Source organism: Felis catus, chromosome A3 (genome assembly GCF_018350175.1).
Source record: "Felis catus isolate Fca126 chromosome A3, F.catus_Fca126_mat1.0, whole genome shotgun sequence".
Taxonomy (NCBI): domain Eukaryota; kingdom Metazoa; phylum Chordata; class Mammalia; order Carnivora; family Felidae; genus Felis; species Felis catus.
This window is the reverse complement of record NC_058370.1, coordinates 79,847,420-79,868,321: the sequence shown is the minus strand read 5'-3', so window position 1 is coordinate 79,868,321 and position 20,902 is coordinate 79,847,420. Positions and strand designations below refer to the sequence as shown.

Genomic DNA, 20,902 nt, shown 5'->3' with positions numbered 1-20,902 from the left:
ATACTGAGCACAATACTTTGCACATAGTTTAATGAATATAAGAATGAATGAAAGACTGCATACTTGTTTCATCACCTGATTAAAACGAGTTAATTCTGCATCATCTATCATTCACCTAGACAGAAGAAAATTAATGCGTAGGCCTAACCCAATGGAGTACTAAAAGAGTTTACAATTTAATAACAAATTTTGACGTATACTCTATAAAAAGTGATGTTTTCAGTTTTCGAGTCCACTAATCAAGTCAGCTTTCAAATCTTAATATTATGAATGTCCAAAAGAGCAGCCTAGTATCTGCTTCAGCAAAATCTCTTGGGGCCATATATCCTGAAAGCAATTTGCTGCCTTCCATATTACCAAAGTCTAATTACAGAACACCACATTAAGATTATATTAAATTACATTGTTATTCAACAAAAAGATCTACAGTTTTAGTCACTCCAGAACAAATTTACATGCTAACCCAGTAACCATGCAAAGCAAAGTCAATGGTGATTCTATGAATTTGATTAATTGTTTTCCTCCAAACAGATGTCTATCCCTATCTTAACCTTCTCCTACATAGGTACTATGCAATCTTTGGCTAGATGTTTATAAAGGGTCTTTTAAAGAAATTATAATTAATAGCACTTCTGGAATTACTCCACGTGTGTTTATTTTAATTAAATTCAATTTCCCTAAAATTCTAAAAAGAAAAAAACCTAAGCCACACGGACTTTTATAAGATAATAGCCACAAAGCTATATAAATAAGGTAGAAACAGAACCTTAAAAACCAGACTAAAAATTTAATGGGATGCCTGGCTAGCTCAATCAGTAGAGCATGCAATTCTTGATCTTCAGGTTGTAAGTTCAAACCCCACACTGGGTTGTAGAGATTACTTAAAAATAAAATCTTAAAAAAAAAAAAAAAAAAAAAAACCCAGACTAAGAGTTTAAGGTTCTGGTTTCAGGGCAAATTCTCAGAATGCTTCCTGCATTGGGCCAGATTCCTCCAAAAAATAACCCCACATCAATTTTAAATGTCCCAAATCACCAAGTTTTGTAATGTCCTAATACAAATTATAAACCAAGATCTGGTCATTTTCTGTATTAAAAGAGCTATAAACCTAATTACTATCTTCTATATTTCTTCTTATATAATCTGTTATTATAGTAAGAAGATAACAAATATAATATTCAAGTCCAAAATGCTCTACAGAACCCGTAACAAGAAAAAAATTAAAAGTTAAATAAAGGTTCAAAAACCTAAATTTCAGGGCATCTGGGTGGCTCAGTCAGTTAAACGTCAGACTCTTGATCCAGGCTTAGGTCATGATCTCACCATCGTGAGATCAAGCCCTGCATCAGGCTCTGCACTGATGGCGTGGAGCCTACTTCGGATTCTGTCTCTCCTTCTCTCTGCCCCTCCCCCACTTGTGCTCTGTCTCTCAAAATAAATAAATAAACTTAAAAAAATTTCTAGTTTGTAACTATCTAATTGAGAAAACATAGTAAATTAATAAACAAAAGAAACGGTAGAACCGCCAACTTTGGACTACTTCTTAGAAATCAAGATGAAAAAACTTTATGCAAAACAAGTACATTAAGAAAGGTAAAGCAAATTAATCAATCACCCTTCCTGCCCAAAATAATATTTGTTGGTTAGACTAATTCTCAGAAACAATGACCAACAGGATGTATTTATACGACACTTCAATACTTCTGTAAATAACTAAACTCAAGAATTTAACACATTTTAAAATACAAATGTTTACCTTCCACAAATATAACTGAAGAAAGAAAATATATTTTTGAGTTAACTCAGGATTTCTTTCTAGTAAAACTCTTATAGGCTCAGGATTCCCTCTACAACTCACTGGAAAATCAAAATGATGTGGATCTGTTGTTAAATGGCTGTTGATGCCAGAAGAGAAGCACTGATGTTCTAGATACTTCTAAATTACTCTCTTTAGTAGTAGAAGCTAACTGTTACTAACTAGCTTTCATTCTGTCAAGTTACTTTTACCCAGTAATTTACCGATCACTGTATTCTTCTAGTTTGGGGTAGGACTCCAATCTCAGCAAAGGAAAAAAATCCATGATGAAGCACAATGAATGTTTCCTCCTACTGAATACTCCAAGCAACACATTAGCCCTTCTTTAACTTCATGGAGAAAGAATTTAGCTTTTTCTCAAAGAACATTTTGTGGCTAGCTCAAAGACATAAGTGTGGGAAAGTCTCCAGAAGCAATCAAACTAAAAAAATACCCCTCTTCACTTCCTCCGCAGTACTATTGACAGACCATAAACCTTTCTCTTGGGAGAGAGCACATGATTAGTGTAGTATCCAACTCAAGTGCATAAATTAATATTTATGTGAAAAAAATTACTGGGGCGCCTGGATGACTCAGTCAGTTAAGTATCCAACTCTTGATTTCAGCTCAGGTCATGATCCCAGTGTTGTGGGATCGAGCCCCATGTGGAGCCTGCTTAAGATTTTCTCTCTCTCTCCCTCTGCCCCTCTTCCCTTCTTGTGCTCACTCTAAAATTTAAAAAAAAAAAAAAATCACTGTTTAAGGAACCAAATTGTTTAGAGGTCATCTCTTAAAACCAGAGTCCCACTACCAGCTTAAATTCATAGACCTGCAACAAGAGAGGCAGTCCTAGCCTGTAGAAATTTAAATAACAATTAAGAAAAATAAGAATGAGAGAAAACATAAAAATGCCACACTAGCTGTACTAGTGAAGAAAGACCATTAAAGTACTATTGGACCGGCAATAAAATGTATGACAAGAGAGAGGAGAGTATAAAACTTAAGAAGAATAATGACTTAATTATTTGCAGCCTCAAAGGAAAACATGTCTCAGGTACACAGGAGTTCGGAAGAAATACAACTCAGGGCATGGTTCCTACATGCAATCTATTTATAAGGACAAACCAGAGCCCAGAGAAACTATATAAAAACTTCTCAAGGGACACCTGGGTGGTTCAGTTGGTTAACTGTGCAACTCTTGATTTCAGCTCAGGTCATGATCTCACTGTCATGAGATTGAGCCCTGCATCGGGCTCTGTGCTCAGCATGGAGCCTGCTTAAGATTCTCTCTCTCCCTCTCTCTGCCCTTCTCCAACTCATGCTCATGTGTGCTCTCTCTTTCAAAATCAATAAATAAAACATTTTTTAAATTAAAAATTAATTAATTAATAACACATCTTTTAAAAATTATCAAATCAACCTGTGAATAGATCAAACATGGTTCTCATACAACAGAATACTACTCAGCCTTTAAAAAAAAGGAAATTTTGGGATGCATGGCTGGCTCAATTGATACAACATGTGACACCTGATCTAAAGGGTTTTAAGTTTGAGCCCTATGCTGAGTGTAGAGATTACCTAGAAATAAAATCTAAAAAAAAAAAATTTTAAACAAGATAAAATCTTAAAGAAAAGAAAAGAAAAGAAAAGAAAAGAAAAGAAAAGAAAAGAAAAGAAAAGAAAAAAGAAAAGAAAAGAAAAGAAAAGAAAAGAAAAGAAAAGAAAAGAAAAGAAAAGAAAAGAAAAGGACATTTGGGGCACCTGGCTGGCTTAGTCGGTTGGGCACGCAAATCTGATCTCGGGGTTTTAAGTTCAAGTCACACAGCAGGTGTAGAGATTACTTAAATATAAAATCTTTTTTAAAAAAAGAAGGAAATTTCATAATATGCAACATCATGAGTGAACCTTGAGGACAATATGCTAAGTGAAATAAGCCAGTCATAGAAAGATTAACACTGCATGATTCCCCTTATATAAGGCATCTAAAATAGTCAAATTCATGTAATCAAAGTATCAGAGTGGTGGTATCAGACTTGGGGGGCAGGAAAAATGGTGAATTACTAATCAATAGCCATAAAAGTTTCAATTAAGCACAATGAATAAGCTCTAGAGATCTGCTGTACAACACTGCACCTACAGTCAGCAATACTAAAATTTTTATTAAGCTTTCTTATGACAATAAAATAAAAAATAAAAATAGTTCTCTACTCATGGAAGATACCTAATGAGAAAATAATGACTAAATTTTAAGGATTAAAAAGTAGTCTCCTCTATTCATAATAAAGCAAAAACCAAAAACTTTTGAAATCCCCATCAACAGTACAATGGATAACCATATTTTAGGTTTGTATTCATTCAAACACTGGTATACTCAACAAGGATTGGCAACTTTTTTCTATAAAGAGCCAGACAGTAATTATTTTAGGCTTTGCCAGCCATCCAGTCTCTGATGTAACTACTTAACCCTGCCTTTGTAGAGCAGAAGCAATCATACACTTTATTTTAAGACATTAAAATTTGAATTTCATGTAAGTTTCCTAGGTCATAAGAAATTCTTTTAACGGTTAAAAAATGTAAAAAAAAAAAAAAATCTCACTGTACACAAATAGGCAGGAGCCAGATTTAGCCTGTGGATCATAGTTTGCTTATCCCTGCTCTACAACAATAATAATGATCTACAACTATATGCAATAATGCTGACTCTCATAAGCATAACAGTGAGTGAAAGAAGATAGACATAAGAATATGTACTCTAAGACTACATTTATATAAAGCTCAAAAACAGGCAAAATTAATCTGTGGTGTTAGAAGTTACTAAAGTGGGGGACACCTGGGTGGCTCATCGGTTGAGTGTCTGACTTCAGCTCAGGTCATAATTCCGCGGTCTGGTCCGTGAGTTCGAGCCCCACATCAGGCTCTGTGCTGACAGTTCAGAGCCTGGAGCCTGCTTTAGATTCTGTGTCTCCCTCTCTCTCTGCCCCTCCCCCTCTTGCATTCTGTCTCTCTCTCAAAAATAAATGAACATAAAAAAAAATTTAAAAAAAAGAAGTTAGTAAAGTGGGGAGGAGCTAGTGACTAGTAAAGAGCATAAGGGGGTTCCAGGATGCTGGTAGCATTTGGTTTCTTGATGTGGGGGCTCGTTACATGCATATGTTCAGTTTGTGAAAATTCATTAAGGTGCACACATGTGATCTGTGTATATTTCGGTATATATGCCATATCCAATAACAAGTTTTTAAAAATAAAATTAAAGTGTTCTCTCTATAGAGAACTAGCTAAATACCCAGAAATGATACAAAGACTTTAGGGACAGACAATTAAAAATAATTTAAAGGAAAGTAAATTAGATGTATGATATATGAGTGGGAAAGGAACCCTCAGTGTAGAATTCTCAATTAAAAAATTTTCACTTTATATTTGTATGTCAAGTAATCTATTTTATACGAAGCAAATCTTGATGATTAAAAATAAAATACTAGGAGATTTGCTCCGAACATCAAATTTAAATAAAATATATTAACATTTATCACCTTGATTGTAAGTAAAGTTTTCTTTTTTTTCTTTTTTAACATTTTTATTTATTTTTGAAGACAGTGCAAGCGGGGGAGGGGCAGAGAAAGAGGGAGACACAGAATCTGAAGCAGGCTCCAGGCTCTGAGCCGTCAGCACAGAGCCTGATGCAGGGCTCAAACCCACAAACCGTGAGATCATGACTTGAGCCAAAGTCAGACGCTTAACCAACTGAGCCACCCAAGGACCCTATAAGTAAAGTTTTCTTACAAGCAAACCAAACATACTAATGACACAAAACTGATTATCCCTAGCAAATGTTTGTTATTGATTTTTTTTTTTAAGTTTTATATGTTTACTTGGATGGAGAGAGCGATGGAGGGGCAGAGAGAGAGGGAGAAAGAGAGAATCCCGAGCAGGCCCCATATTGTCAGCCCACAGCCTGATATGGGGCTCAAACTCACAAACCCATGAGATCACGACCAGAGATGAAAACCAAGAGCAACTCGGCCACCCAGGCACCCCTGTCTGTCACTGATTTTAAGGGATCAAAAAGATTATCAGAAGTAAAGGTAGAGAAGTATGTAAAAACAAATTAATACATTTTCTGCCCTCATTCCTTTATGCACACATTCTTGTTTACTATCAGGATACCCCTTCCCTCCTTGAATGACAAGTCTAAGAGATAGGAAAATTCTCTGTTTGATTCATTGATGTTCCCAGTGCCAGGCACAGGACCTGGCATTGTAGGTGCTCAATAAATGTTCACTTGAATAAATGAATGCATTTTAAATAAATGATGATTTGATTACTTCTCAAGTAACATACCCTCAGGATAAACAAAATGGAAATTTAAGGATTTCATAAATGGTACCACGATCAGATGTCATGACATAGAATAATGTTTCAAAGACATTTCCATACTCGCATACAAAAACATTAAAAGTTAATCATACATATGGGGCACCTGGGTGGCTCGGCTGGTTAAGCGTCCAACTTTGGCTCAGGTCATGGTCTTACAGTCTGTGAGTTGGAGCCCCACATAGGGCTCTGTGTTGACAGCTCAGAGCCTAGGGCCTGCTTCAGATTCTGTGTCTCCCTCTCTCTTTGCCCCTCCCCCACTCACTCTGTGTCTCTCTCCCCCTCTCTCTCAAAAATATTCTAAAAAATTAAAAAACAAAAAGTTAATCATACACAAAGCACACATAACACAACCCATACCAAAATTTCTTTAATTTAGTATAATATGGCACTTCTCAAAGAATCAGTTGAAACAAATAATGAAGTCAAAATTTGTAAAAATTATGTCCTTAAAAAAAAAAATTACAGGAGCGCCTGTGTGGTTCAGTTGGTTAAGTGTCTGACTTCAGCTCAGGTCATGATCTCATGGTTTGTGTGTTCAAGCCCCACATTGGGCTCTGTGCTGACAGGTCAGAGCCTGGAACCTGCTTTGGATTCTGTGTCTTCCTCTCTCTCTGCCCCTCCTCCACTTGTGCTCGCGCTCGCTCTCTCTCTCAAAAATAAATTAAAAAATGTAAAAAAAAAATTTTTTTTAATTACATTCTACCTTAAGACAAAACCAAAAAATGAAGATGTTTTATTAGGACCAAAAAAATGATTTTTCATATTTCTATAATGTAAAATAAGGATCCACTTCACCTTTATACCTTTCTTATGGCATTTACCATGTAATACAGGATTCTTTAAGAAAGGGACTGTGATACTCACTTTTGTGTACACAGCCAGGTATATAGCACATTAAGGGCTCAGTAAATATTTGATAGCTAAATCAAACAAAGAAATTGTCTTTAAAATCTCTCTACCCAGGAACTCCTTCAACCCATAAAGTTTGCAGACCCAGAAAGCTTTGAGAGGAAGAGATTCAAAAATAGATCTTCAATTAATCTTTTTTTTCTAAGTTTTGGGTTTTTTAAGTAATCTCTATATCCAAAATGGGGTTCAAACTCACAATCTGAGATCAAGAGCTGCATGTTCCTCCAATTGAATCAGCCAAATTTATAGAACACCTCATAGAAGTCATTTGATTTCTCTTTATTTTTTTTAAGCAGGCTCCATGCCCAAAGTGGGGCTTGAATTCACAACCCCAAGATCAAGAGTCTCATGATGTACTGGACTAAGCCAATCAGGCACCCTTCATACCGGTCATCTGAGCCCATTAAAATAAACTCCGGCTGGTAATCTGCAATTGCTGCTTTATCATATGATGTCCAGTGACATAAAAAAAGTAACATCTTACTAAACAGTTGCTTGCCAATCCTTCAGAGAAGCAGAACTGCATCTCACAAGTTACCATCTAAATTCTCAAAACTATTCAATGAAATTAGCAACATTTACTGATACAAAAACTAGGGAACTATAGCAAAATGAATGTATTTATAGAGCTTTAAATTTTCCAGAAAATGGTATTTCTAAATTCAAGCCATCAAACCAAGTATTTTACATTCCTTTTTGGATAAGAAATTCTTATTGTTGAGTAGCCAACTTTGTTTTCTTAACTAGAACATTCAAGAGAAAGAACATTTGAAACATTGTTGCTTCCAGCAGTGTTAGCAAGCCAATATTCTACTGCCACCTAGCACAGAAAAGCTGAACTACTACTGCTTATAGTTAACACAATGATGAAGACAAAAGACAAATCAATCTGAAAACATGTCAGAATAAGTCAATATTTCAGTCTCTTCTATTCAGGTCTCTTAATCTACACATTTCAAGACCAGATATTTTGCATTCTTTTTTAAAATCAAGTTAATTTATTATTTAGTATTTGCTCTCTGAACCATATATGGGTGAAGTTCATTCTTAACACTGAAGTGTCAGTGAAGACAACTGCTTTATACATTTTTCAACTGTAAACTCACACCAATAATGTATTAAAAAGTATCTTACACAGTAAAAATTTCTACGTTATATAACAAATGCAAAAACTCTATTGCAAACACAAAGCTCAAAATTTAAAAGGATTTTGAAAACAAATTTTAATAAAAATAAAAAGTATTCTGGCTTTTTCAGGGCGTCTGGGTGGCACAGTCAGTTAAGTGTCTTGACTCTTGATTTCAGCTCATGTCTTGATCTCACAGTTCATGAGATAGAGCCCTGTGTCAGAGCCTACTTGGGATTCTCTCTCCCTCTCTCTCTGCCCCTCCCTCACTCACACTTGCTACCTCTCTCTCTCTCTCTCAAAATAAATAAGCTTAAAAAAATTTTTTTAAAGTATTCTGTTTTTTTCACAAGAATGAGATATTAGATACATTTCACAAGATAAATCTCAAAACAGAAGCTGAGGGGTGTCTGGGCAACTCAGTCAGTTAAACATCTGACTTTGGCTCAGGTCATAATCTCATGATCTCATGGTTTGTGAGTTTGCCCCCCACATTAGGCTCTGTGCTGACTTGGAGCCTGCCTAGGACTCTCTCTCTCTCTCTCTTTCTCTACCTCCTCTACATATTCTCTCTAAACACACACACACACACACACACACACACACACACACACACACACACAGAAGCTGAAGATACCATTCTTTGATGATAAAAAAAATTATCAGGGTGCCTGGGTGGCTTAGTCAGTTGAGTGCCAATTTCAGCTCAGGTCATGATCTCACAGTTTGTCAGTTCAAGTCCCACATCAGGCTCACTGCTGTCACCACAGAGCCCACTTTGGATCCTCTGTCCCCCTCTCTCTCTGCTCCTCTTCCGCTGATGTGTTCTCTCTCAAAACTAAATAAAACATTTTTTAAAAAAGTATCACTACTGGGCAGTCAACTCAAATCATTTTACAAACCTAATACCAAATATACTTTTAAGCTTCTGCTTTTATAAAAGAAAAGAAAAGAAAAGAAAAGAAAAGAAAAGAAAAGAAAAGAAAAGAAAAGAAAAAGCTTCTGCTTTTACTATAAATACTTACCACAAAATTTTCCAGGTTATTTGGAAACTAGGATTAAAATAGTGCTTTAAAAATAATATAAACAGGGCGCCTGGGTGGCTCAGTTGGCTAAGCATCCGACTTCAGCTCAGGTCATAATCTCACAGTTTATGAGTTCAAGCCCCGTGTCAGGCTCTGTGCTGACAGCTCAGAGCCCGGAGTCAGCTTCAGATTCTGTATCTCCCTCTCGCTCTGCCCCTCCTGAGCTCGTGCTCTGTCTCTCAAAAATAAACATTATTTTAAAAAATTAAAATAATATAAACAAATATTAAAAACCAAAAATATACACCAGAGTTTGCAAAATATTAAACTACTGGAATATTAAAAAGATTAAGTAGGGTATCCCTCAGCCAGAATTTAACATTTTCTACTTACATCATACCCCAAAACATCTCAGCAATACAATGTTCATTAAAAGCCTCTGAAAAAAAGCTTTTACCCATGCTGAGTACAAGGGTACCAAATTCCTAATACTGAAAAATAGCATATAAAAATCACTCACGATAATTTTTTTTTCTTTTTTGAGAGAAAGCATGCGAGCAGGGGAGAGGGGCAGAGGCGGGAAGAGAGAGAGAATCTTAAGCAGGCCCCACGTTCAGCAAGGGGCCCAACCCAGGGCTTAATCCCACAACCCTAGGATCATGACCTGAGACGAAATCAAGAGTCGACACTCAACAAACTGAGCCACACGGGCACCCCATAAATAATTTTTTTCTAATTCAAATGAAGAAAATTATGTATTGTATACACCCCCTTGTGTTTTAAAAAAAGAGGAAAGACTGCTGATGATGGGGTTCAGGGCATGCTACCCCAAAATACAGCTGGCATAAGGATTCTTGAAAAATGAAGTAGTTGGAGAAAAGGCAGAGCAGGAAGGTCTCTGACCTTCTCCCCCACTCCTTTCTCATGAAATAGGTCATAAAATCCACATGTGAGAGGTGCCCTCTCTATACCCAGAAGAAAGGAGCATCCTTATCTCCAAAGATAAAGAGATGTCAAAAAGAACCCTACAAACAGGCCTTGCTAAAGTTTACTCCCGTTTACTACAATTACCTCATACTCCCCTACTCCTCCTGTGACCTCTTCACCAAACCCAGCATAAAATACTCAGGTCTAACTGTTTCTTTGGGTCTTCATTTCCTTATGAAAGCTCCTGTGTCATGCAAAACTTATATGAAATAAATTTGTATCCTTCTCTCCTGTTAACCTGTCTTTTGTCAGTTTAATTTTCAGATGTGGCCAGGTCCCTAAGAGGATCAAGAAAAAAAACCTTTTTCTCCCACATGTTGACTAAACATAGTAGTATACTGTCCACATCAAAATAAAATTCCTGGAAATTAAAAACATGATCAAGTGAAAAATTCAATTAAAATGTTGGAAGATAAAGTTTAGGAAATCGATCAAAAAGTAGAACAAAGAAAGAAATGGAAAATAGAGAAAATAAAAGAAAAATTAAGGATTCAGTCTTGAAGCTCTAACATTCAAAATCAGAGTGCTAAAAAGAGACTAGAGAAAAAAAGAGGGGAAAAAAATCATCAAAGTAGGAATACAACATTTCCCAGAACTAAAGGTCAAGTCTCCAAATTCAAAGGGTCCACAGTGGCCAAAATAATGAAAGAAAAGAAAACCACAAACCAAGGACACTCAAGGAAATAAAGGATAAAAAGAAAATCCCAGGGGTGCCTGGGTGGCTCAGTCGGTTAAGCGGCCGACTTCGGCTCAGGTCACGATCTCACGGTCCGTGAGTTCGAGCCCTGCGTTGAGCTCTGTGCTGACAGCTAGGAGCCTGGAGCCTGTTTCGGATTCTGTGTCTCCCTCTCTCTCTGCCCCTCCCCTGTCCATGCTCTGTCTCTGTCTCAAAAATAAATAAACGTTAAAAAAAAAAAATTAAAAACAAAAAAAAAAAGAAAATCCCAAAAGCTCACAGAGAAAAAGGTCGCAACTTCAAAACTGTGAGTCAATTTCACAACCTAGAAATACATTTTCAACCAAACTAGCAATTAAGTATGAGACTAAAGATACTTTTTTAAGACTTAAAAAGAAAAAAGTGACCTCTCATATACCTTTTCTTAAGGAGGAACTACTTGAGAACATGCTTCAAGATCTGAGAAGAGACACAGAAAGCAAGCTGAGCCCAGCAAGAAGATAGAGCTACTTTATGGGTGCATCCTGGACTGTTCAGGTGATGCTCTGACAGCTAATAATTAGGCCCTAAAGACCAAGTCAGGAAACTTAAAATAGGGTCCCAAAGCAGTCCAATCCTCATTTAGGAAAGATATTATCATGATCGTAGTCAACTATATTCATGAGAAACCCCAACCTTGGGACCAGAGGTAAATTACTTTTGTGCTGTTTCTGTCCTTTCCTTTTAGTTCATTGTACTTAATAAGTAGACCTTTCCCTGCTTATCTTTCTATGTTCATGTTGTAGAGTGGGCTAGGAACCATTCTAAACTGCCTATAATCTGCATCAGTTGGCACACTCTGGCTGCCTTTTCAAAATGTAACCCCTGGCTTAATGTCTATATTCCTCAAGAACTATGTATTCCACAAGGGCAGGGACTATAGCTGTGATGCTTACTGCTGTATGCTGTATCCCAAGCACAGGGCATGGCATGTATTAAGATGCTTAATAATATCTGTGGTATACGTAAATGCACAAAAACATTAACACTGGTTATGTCAACAGATAGTATGTTTTTACACATCTCACATTTCTAAACTTTCTTTAATGAGACTAAATATTTATAATAAAATTAATAAGGGAAAACATACAGGTAGCTCAACAAAAAACAAAAAAATTAAACCGAGCACTTCAGATGATACACATGAATTACATGATATACAAAACCTGTATTACCACAGGTCCTTTCTTTCCAGTCAATCTAATTCTCAAACAAATTATAAATTTTTACGGCTTCAAGAAGAGAAACAGAACCAGGGATTTAAAATAGAAATATATAAAATAGAAATATTTTTATAGCTTTTTACTATTATACATCTTTTTTTTTAAGTTTATTTCTTTATTTATTTTTAGTAATCTCTATACCAACATGGGGCTTGAACTCACAACCTCGAGACCAGAGTCACATGTTCTTCCAACTGAGCCAGCCAGGTACCCCTTAAATATTTCATTTTTTTAAGTAACCTCTACACCCAACATAGGGCTCAAACTTAAACCCCGGGGCCAAAAGTCTCATGCTCTTTCAACTGAGCCAGCCAGCTGCTCTTCAAGTCTTAATATTATATTATCTATAAGTTATTTTCCAATGTAAGTTTAAACCAGTTTTCACGTTGATAGTTTTTACTTGATTTGCAGGCTCATAACATTATGCTTTATATTATCTTATATTACATTAATAAACACATAAATTTCACATACTCTGAATATAAAAAAAAATCCAAATTCAAATTCTATGTCTTATGAAGAACACACACTTAGTACCACGGAAACATTAAGTCTCATTTCTTATTTACCACAGATCTCATGAACCTAAAGAACAAGAAGTAAAGTTCCCCAAGAGGACAGAACACAAAATAATCCCTATTTCCAGCTTCCAGATTTTTTATCAAGTAACCAACTTCTAAACATAATTTGTATAGTATATTGTTTCAGGGCGCCTGCATGGCTCAGTCACTTAAGCGACCGACTTCAGCTCAGGTCATGATCTCCTGGTTCATGAGTTCGAGCCCCGCATTGGGCTCTGTGCTGAGAGCTCAAAGCCTAGACCCTGCTTCGGATTCTGTGTCTCCCTCTCTCTCTCTGCCCCTCCCCTGTTCACACTCTCTCCCTCTCCCAAAAATAAATAAACATTAAAAAAAATGTTTTTATATAGTATATTGTTTCCAAATATTAAACAAGAGTTTAAGGGTAACCTGGGTGGCTCAGTTGGTTAAGCATCCGAGTCCTGCTCTCAGCTCAGATCTTGATCTCAGGGTTGTGAGTTCAAGCCCCACATTGGGCCCACACTGGGCACAGAGCCTACTTGAAATTTTTTTAAAAATAAAAAAATAAATTAAAAAAACAGGAGTTTAAGAATAGATGTTTGAGACAGAAATCAGCACATTTTTTCTGTAAAGGTTCAGATAGTAAATATTTTAGGTTTTTTAAGGCCATATCTCTGTCACAACCACTCAACTGTTATTGTAACAATGCAAATTGCTAAAGACAAAATGTAAATAAATAAGCATGCGACAAAAATGGCAGTGGGGTCACCTGGCTGGCTCAATCAATATAACATGAGACTCTTGATCTCAGGTTGTGGGTTCAAATCCAGCATTGAGAATAAAGACTACTTAAAAATAAAATCTCGAGCTTGGGTGGCTCAGTCGGTTAAGCATCCGGCTCTGGATTTTAGCACAGGTCATGATCTCACAGTTCATGGGATCAAGCCCCACATTGGGCTCCAGGCTGGCAGTGGAGAGCTTGCTTGGGATTCTCTCTCCCTCTCTCTCTGCCCCCTCCCATGCTCTCTCTCTCAAAATAAATTAATAAACTTAAAAAAATAAAAATAATAAAGTAACTTTAAAAAATAAAAATGGCCACAGGCCAGATTCATCCCATGGGCCATAGTTTGCTGACCCCTGGCTTAGAATATTATACCTTCCAGCTCTCCCCATATAGATAAATGTGTAGGTTTCTCTCATGCTTATCTTTTTAATGGCAATCTCCATATTTAAGCACTAGCCACTCATTCACTTAGTCTACAGATTTTTACTACCACATGCTAAAAACAGTATTAGAAGTTAGGAATAAAAAGGTAAAAATAATGAAGTCCTGCCCTCTTAATGCTTACATTCCAACAGGGAAGTCAACAAATAAGCTAATACGTACATAATATAATTTCAGGTAGTACTGAGTATGAAGTAAAGTAAAGCAGCGTAAAAAGAGTAGGGGAGGAAAGGTGAGACTCTGGATAAGTCAGGGAAGACCTCACAGAACAGCACTTTTAAGTAGAGAATGAATGAAGCAAATGAACAATCCATATGAATATCTGGCAGAAGATTATTACAGGCATATGGAGGAACAACTGCAAAGGCCCTGAAGATTCAGAAAGCACCTGGCATGTTTAAATAAAGACAAGAAGACTAGTGTGGCTGGAAATGAGAAAATGTGATTAGAGAAACAGATACCGAGAGATCATAAAGACTTATGGACAACAGTAAAAGGACTGGATTTTAAGTTTGATGTGAAGCCATGAATTTGGAATGGCTGAAAGCCAGAAACTAAGGAGATACAATGCATGCTTTAAAAGCATCACTGGTTTACTTGTCAATTACATCTCAATAAACCTTGGCAAGGGGAAAGGATCACTGGTAGCTATTAATCCATAAGCTATTGCTTGCATTTCAAGACTTCTAAAATAGGATCTAAACCTGTGTGCCTGGCTGGTTCAATCTGCAGAGCATGTAACTCTTGATCTCAGGACGGAGTTCAAGCCCCAGGATGGGCATAGAGTCTACTTAAAAAAAAAAAAGAAAAAAAGACCTAAACATATTTTTAAATTCAAATCATAGAAGAAAAGAGAAATAGATAAGTTAACTTTTGACTGTAACTTGACTTTTGTTGTATAGGAGTATGTCAACAATAGATAAAACCCAACAAAATTCTCATTAAAAATTTTTGTTTGGATGAAGCTAGAGAGTATAATGCCAAGCAAAATAAGTCAGTCAGAGCAAGACAAATACATGATTTCACTCATACGTGGAATTTAAGAAGCAAAACAAATGAGCAAAGAAAAAGAGAGAGACAAACCAAGAAACAGACTCTTAACTATAAAGAACAAACTGATGGTTACCAGAAGGGAGGCAGGTGGGGAATGGGTGAAATAGGTGATGGGGATTAAGGAATGCACTTGTCATGATGAGCACTGGGTAATATATGGAATTGATGAATCACTATACTGCACGCCTGAAACTAATATGTAACACTGCATGTGAACTACACTGGAATTAAGATAAAAATTCAATAAAATTTGTTTTTTGTTTAGTATGAAATTTCAGTGAGGGAACACAAAATTATCACCAACAGAGGGCAGTAGTGAACACAGAACATAAGTATACAAAAAGTGATCTAGCTTCAGTTAAGATCTTCCTCTAGAATTCCAGTAAACTAGAACAAGGAGCATCCCTGCAAGGTTAACAGCAGAAGCAAGAAATAGAGGATATGCAAATACATATCTAGAAGAAACTGAATTATAAATATAAACCAAAAAATAGATTAAAATGGCAGAGTATTTATACACAATGTCATCTCCCTAATTAAACACACCACTCTCAATTCACTGGTTTCACTGCTCCTCAGAAGCTACCATAAATAAAGCTAGAGCAAATGAATGGCCAGCTTCATATATGTATAAGCAGAAGGAAGGTTTGCCCTTCTGTGAGCAATAGGTAATGCTCAAGAGGATCGATGTCCCAGCCAAGAAGGGTAGGAAAGCTCCACCCAAGTGGAAAACAGAGACCACTACAAATGCCAGCAATCACTGCATGACATCTGGGCACAGTGTGAAGGTTAAAGGGAAAGAGTGCAGCTCAGGTTATCTGAAACAGCCTATAAATGAATGCAGGCAGCTGGCAATAAGGAGTCTAACATGTATACCCGCTGCCTATACCGTGCAGAGAGTTGTGCATCCTTTCCTTTCTTTCCTCCAACCTCTGTTGTCCCTCTTCATTTTCACTTTCTTCACAGAACTGGATTCTCTATAGATGACTGAAAGCTATGGCACCAAATGAGATGAGGTACTACTCACTTTTATCCTGTTTGTTTCTCTTTGCTTAGACTCCTGCATTTTTTTTTAGTATTTTCCTCTCTGCTCTTCTAGCCTGCATGTTGAATTCAAAATAGATGAAACTCTGTGGAGTTTCAAAGACAAAAGAAAAAAACGTTTTGACTTCTGTCATCTATATGTAAAAATGTATACCTTGACCACTTCAAACTCATTAGGATGGCTAGCATCACAAAACAAAAACAAAAACAAAAACAACAAACTATCAAGTGTTGGCAAGGATATAAAGAAATCAGAAAGTCAGAACACTTATGTACTGTTGGTGGGAATGTAAAGTGGTACAGCCACTGTGAAAAAAGAAAAATTACATATAGAATTACCATATTATCCAGCAATTCCACCTCTGGCTATATATCCCAAAGAATTGAAAGCAGGGTCTCAAAGAAATATCTGCACTCCTGTGTTCACAGCAGCATAATTCACAATAGTTAAAATATGGAAGCACCCCAAGTGTCCAAGGACATGAATGGATAAAGCAAGCGTGATATACACGTACAATGGAATATTATTCAGCCTTTCAAAGGAAGGAAATCCTGCCATATGCAACAACATGAACCTTGATGACATTATGCTGAGCAAGATTAAGTCAGCCACAAAAAAGAGAAATACTGTATGATTCTACTTACACGAGATACTCAGAGTAGTCAAAATCATAGAAATACAGAGTAGAATGCTGGTTGCCAGAGACTTGGGGGGGGGGGTAGTTATGGAGAGTTATTGTTTAATGGGTATAGAATTCCAGTTTTACAAGATGAAAAGAGTTACAGATATGGATGGTGGCGATGGATGCACAACATTATAAATGTATTTAATACCACTGAACTGTACACTTTAAAATAGTTAAGATGAGGGGCGCCTGGGTGGCGCAGTCGGTTAAGCGTCCGACTTCAGCCAGGTCACGATCTCGCGGTCCGTGAGTTCGAGCCCCTCGTCAGGCTCTGGGCTGATGGCTCAGAGCCTGGAGCCTGTTTCCGATTCTGTGTCTCCCTCTCTCTCTGCCCCTCCCCCGTTCATGCTCTGTCTCTCTCTGTCCCCAAAATAAATAAACGTTGAAAAAAAAAATTTTTAAATAGTTAAGATGATAAATTTTATAAGTATTTTGCCACAGTAAAAAGAAAAAAAAAAAAGTATGCCTTGCTTAAGAGCAGGAATTAAGGTTAACAGGAATAAAGAAATAAAAGGTTGCTTCATTTTTTTTCTTGGCTCCTCCACCAATACTCCATATTGGGTACCACTATGCTATGGTCAAATTGGACTATTTACCATTTCCTGACCTTGCTCTACATTCTCCTAGAATGCCTGGAATGCCCTATACGCTGCCCCTCACTTCAGTCTCTATTCTACACTTTATTCAAGAGCAGCAAAAATGGCATCTCCGAGAAACCTGTAATACCCCTTTCTGTCCACAGTTTACTCAGTCCCCTATTTCCAAATACTACAGCATCCTTGCATCATGACTGTTTGTGTACATTCTCTTTTATTGCAGAAGTTCATGCTCAAAGCCTTTTGTTTAAAAATCTTGTTTGCAGGACTCCTGGGTGGTTCAGTTGGTTAACTGAAGGCGTCCCAGTCTTGATTTCAGCTCAGGTCATGATCTTATGGTTCTTGGGACCAAGCCCCGCATCTGGCTCTGTGCTGACAACACAGAGCCTGTTTGGGATTCTCTCTCCCTGTCTCTCTGCCCCTCCCCAATTTGTGCACGCTCTCTCTCTCAAAATAAATAATCATTTAATAAAATAAATAAATAAATAATAAAAATAAAAATCTTGTTTGCGTATGTTTTCCTAAGAATTAGAAAGATGTTTATACCTCAGTGTTGCTTAAAAAGGTAAATGAGTATTGGAACTAGATGTCACCTAGAACTAGATGTCATATAGTTTCAGTCCTAAGTCAAACAATCAAATGCTTTTCCCCTGGTTATCTCAATCAGTTATACCGAGGCTGTGTTGCAAAGCAAAGGCAAATCTTGTTCTACTCCCATCACTAAGTGAACCGTGCTAGCTCTTCAGCCCAGAATTACTCAGAAAACTGAAGTATTCCATCGTCAGGCAGAGGACTGAAAGGAGAGAGAGCAATACCTGGATATTATTCAGCAATATATTTAAAGGAAAACAAGGAAGACAGTTTCTAGGCAGTGTCTTCTCTGGGTATCCTGCAATTTGTATCTCATAATCAAACAAAAGAATCAAAATATTGTCCACCTAGTGCTCGCTTCGGCAGCACATATACAAAATATTGTCCACCCAAAGACCAGCACCCCCAATGTTTGGAGCTCCTAAGACACTGGCTACACACATGCTGTTCTTACTTCCTGGCCCACAGTCAGTCATCCTCATCCCCCCCACAGGCCTAGCAAACACCTCAAAAACCCAGGTAAGAAGTCAAATTCTCTAGGAAACCTTTTCTGCCCACTCGGAGAATAAGATTTGATACAAATAAAAGGCATTCATTAGTGTTTATGTTATCAACTAAAATTACTCAGAATAGGGGTTCCTGGCTGGCTTAGTCGGTAGAGCATGCAGCTCTTGATCTAAGGCTGTGAGTTCAAGCCCCACATTGGGTGTGGAGATGACTTAAAAATAAAATCTTTAGGGGCACCTGGGTGGCTCAGTCAATTAAGCATCAGACTTCTGCTCAGATCATGATCTCACAATTCTTGGGTTCAAGCCCCACATCAAGCTCTCTCTGTGCTGGCAGCTCAGAGTCTGGAGCTCGCCTTCGATTCTGTGTCCCTCTCTCTCTGCACCTCCCCTGCTGGCGCTCTGTCTGTCTCTCAACAATAAATAAATGTTTAAAAAATAATAAAATAAAATATTTTTAAAAATAAAATACGGGAAGCCTAGGTGGCTCAGTCTGTTGGGCATCTGACTTCAGCTCAGGTCATGATCTCACCGCTCCCGAGATGGAGCCTCGAGTCAGGCTCTGTGCTGACAGCTCAGAGCCTGGAGCCTGCTGAGGATTCTGTGTCCCCCTCTCTCTCTGCCCCTCCCCCATTCACACAAATAAATAAATGTTTAAAAAATAAAGTAGGGGCGCCTGGGTGGCTCAGTTGGTTGAGCATCAGACTTTGGCTCAGGTCATGATCTCTTGGTTGGAGAGTTCAAACCCCGCATTAGGCTCTGTACTAACAGCTCAGAGCCTGGAGCCTGCTTTGGATTCTGTGTCTCCCACGTTCTCTGCCCCTCCCCCACTCTCATTCTCTCCCCCCCTCAAAAATAAAAATAAACATTTAAAAAATTTTAATAAATAAAAATAAACAAAATTACTCAGAATGTCTAGGATCACACCTGAGATATCACTCCTAATATTTCCATGCGACAATGTGTGTACTTTTTGTGAAATAATTGCTTTGTTGTTTTTTTTTTCTGGATTCAAATCCTATACACAAAAGCAGTTAAAAAAAGAAAAACACAACTGCCTTTTTAAAGCCTAAGCAGTTTTGAAACAAACTGATGCAAAAACAGCTGAAATTTCAACATTGCCTTTAATCAAAGTGCGATTTTAGACCAACTAGACTTAGACTCCCTGAGCCTGTTTCCTATTCTTTAAAATGAGTGTCCACCTAGGACAGTTCCTAACACATAGGAAGCCAACAAAAATCTAAAATCATTTTTATTGCCTATCTCTCGAGTATATTTTGGCACTGGATTCATTCCTATGACTAGTTCTCAGTCTAAACCAGTGTTGTTCAATATAGTGGCTATATGTAACCACTGGTCCCTTGAAATCTGGGTAGTACTAATTGATATGTGCTTTCAGTGTGAAATACACATAATATTTCAAAGACTTGGTGAAAAAATAAAATACCATATTAACATTTTGTATATCGATTACACAAAAAGATCATACTATGGATATGCTGAGTCAAATGAAATAAAATTGATTTCATCTGTTTCTTTTTACTTTTTTAATGTTGCTTTTAGAAATTTTTAAATTATATATTTAGCTTTCATTATATTTCTATCGGACAGGTTGACTTACACTTTGACTTCAAGCTGGTCAATGTGCTCTCTTAACCGTACAGTGCACTAGTTCACAGGGGTTCGCTCCAGCCAATCCACCCCCTATCCCAGCATACAGTGGCTCACTTAAACACTCCCCACTTCCACAACCCGGGAAAGCTGATTTAGCAGTTCTTTAATTTTTAATTTTAATCTGGAGCGCACAGAGCAGCCGAGGCAACTCGAAATTGTTGCCCACACCACTACAGAGGAAAAGTTGAGGGAAAAACCCAGCGTCCTCTTCGGACGACGAACCCTGCTGCGAGACTGGGAGCTTGAGCAGAAAAGGGTCACCCCTAAGAAAGTGAGAAGGGGCGACAGGGCAAGCGCCTCGGATCTGAAGGAACATAACGCAGAGCCCACGGAGTGGAGGTGTCAGAAGGAAAGCCTTTTCAGCTTCTGGGGAACCAATCTGAGGATGGAAGGGAAGGAGCTGGGTTCCGTGGCCGCGGCAGGGAGGATCGATACCTTAAGAATCCCTCTCATCTTAGCCAGAAAGGGGCGGAACTCCTCCAGTGACACGTCTGGATAGAGCTGGCTCCGCAGCAGCTCTTCTGTGATGCCTTGATGCCCGTGGAAAGCTTCCTGGGCCAGGCCGCTCAGCAACCCGCTCAGAGGTTTGGAACCCTCAAGCTCGCCCGCCATTGTCAGCTGCAGCCCCGCCCCCCCAGCAGCTGAGCGCAGCCTCGCTACGGCACCCGGGATGGGCCTAAATAGCCTGGGCAAAGGCGCGCGGGACGAATGAGGGCGAAATTCCGCCAGCGGTTGGTATTGGTAGCCAACAGATTTGCTCTGCAAAACCCATCGCCTAGGGCTGCCACCGTGGAGCTATCCATAAAGTTCCAGAAGAATCACTTTACTTCCGCT

At 37.9% G+C, this 20,902-nt stretch overlaps 1 protein-coding gene across 4 annotated transcripts in view; it reads right to left on the bottom strand.

The window, feature by feature from the left end:
- The window catches only part of COMMD1 (copper metabolism domain containing 1), a 188,198-nt gene extending 167,296 nt beyond the window's left edge, over positions 1-20,902 (bottom strand). Inside the window, exon 1 of one of the 4 annotated variants that reach the window (XM_019827269.3) lies at positions 20,504-20,902. In XM_019827269.3, the coding sequence (XP_019682828.2) occupies positions 20,504-20,680 (177 nt within the window). In that variant the 5' untranslated portion in view covers positions 20,681-20,902. The remainder of the gene's footprint in view (positions 1-20,503) is intronic. The other 3 variants (XM_045054256.1, XM_019827272.3, XM_003984035.5) reach the window with 3 other exon arrangements.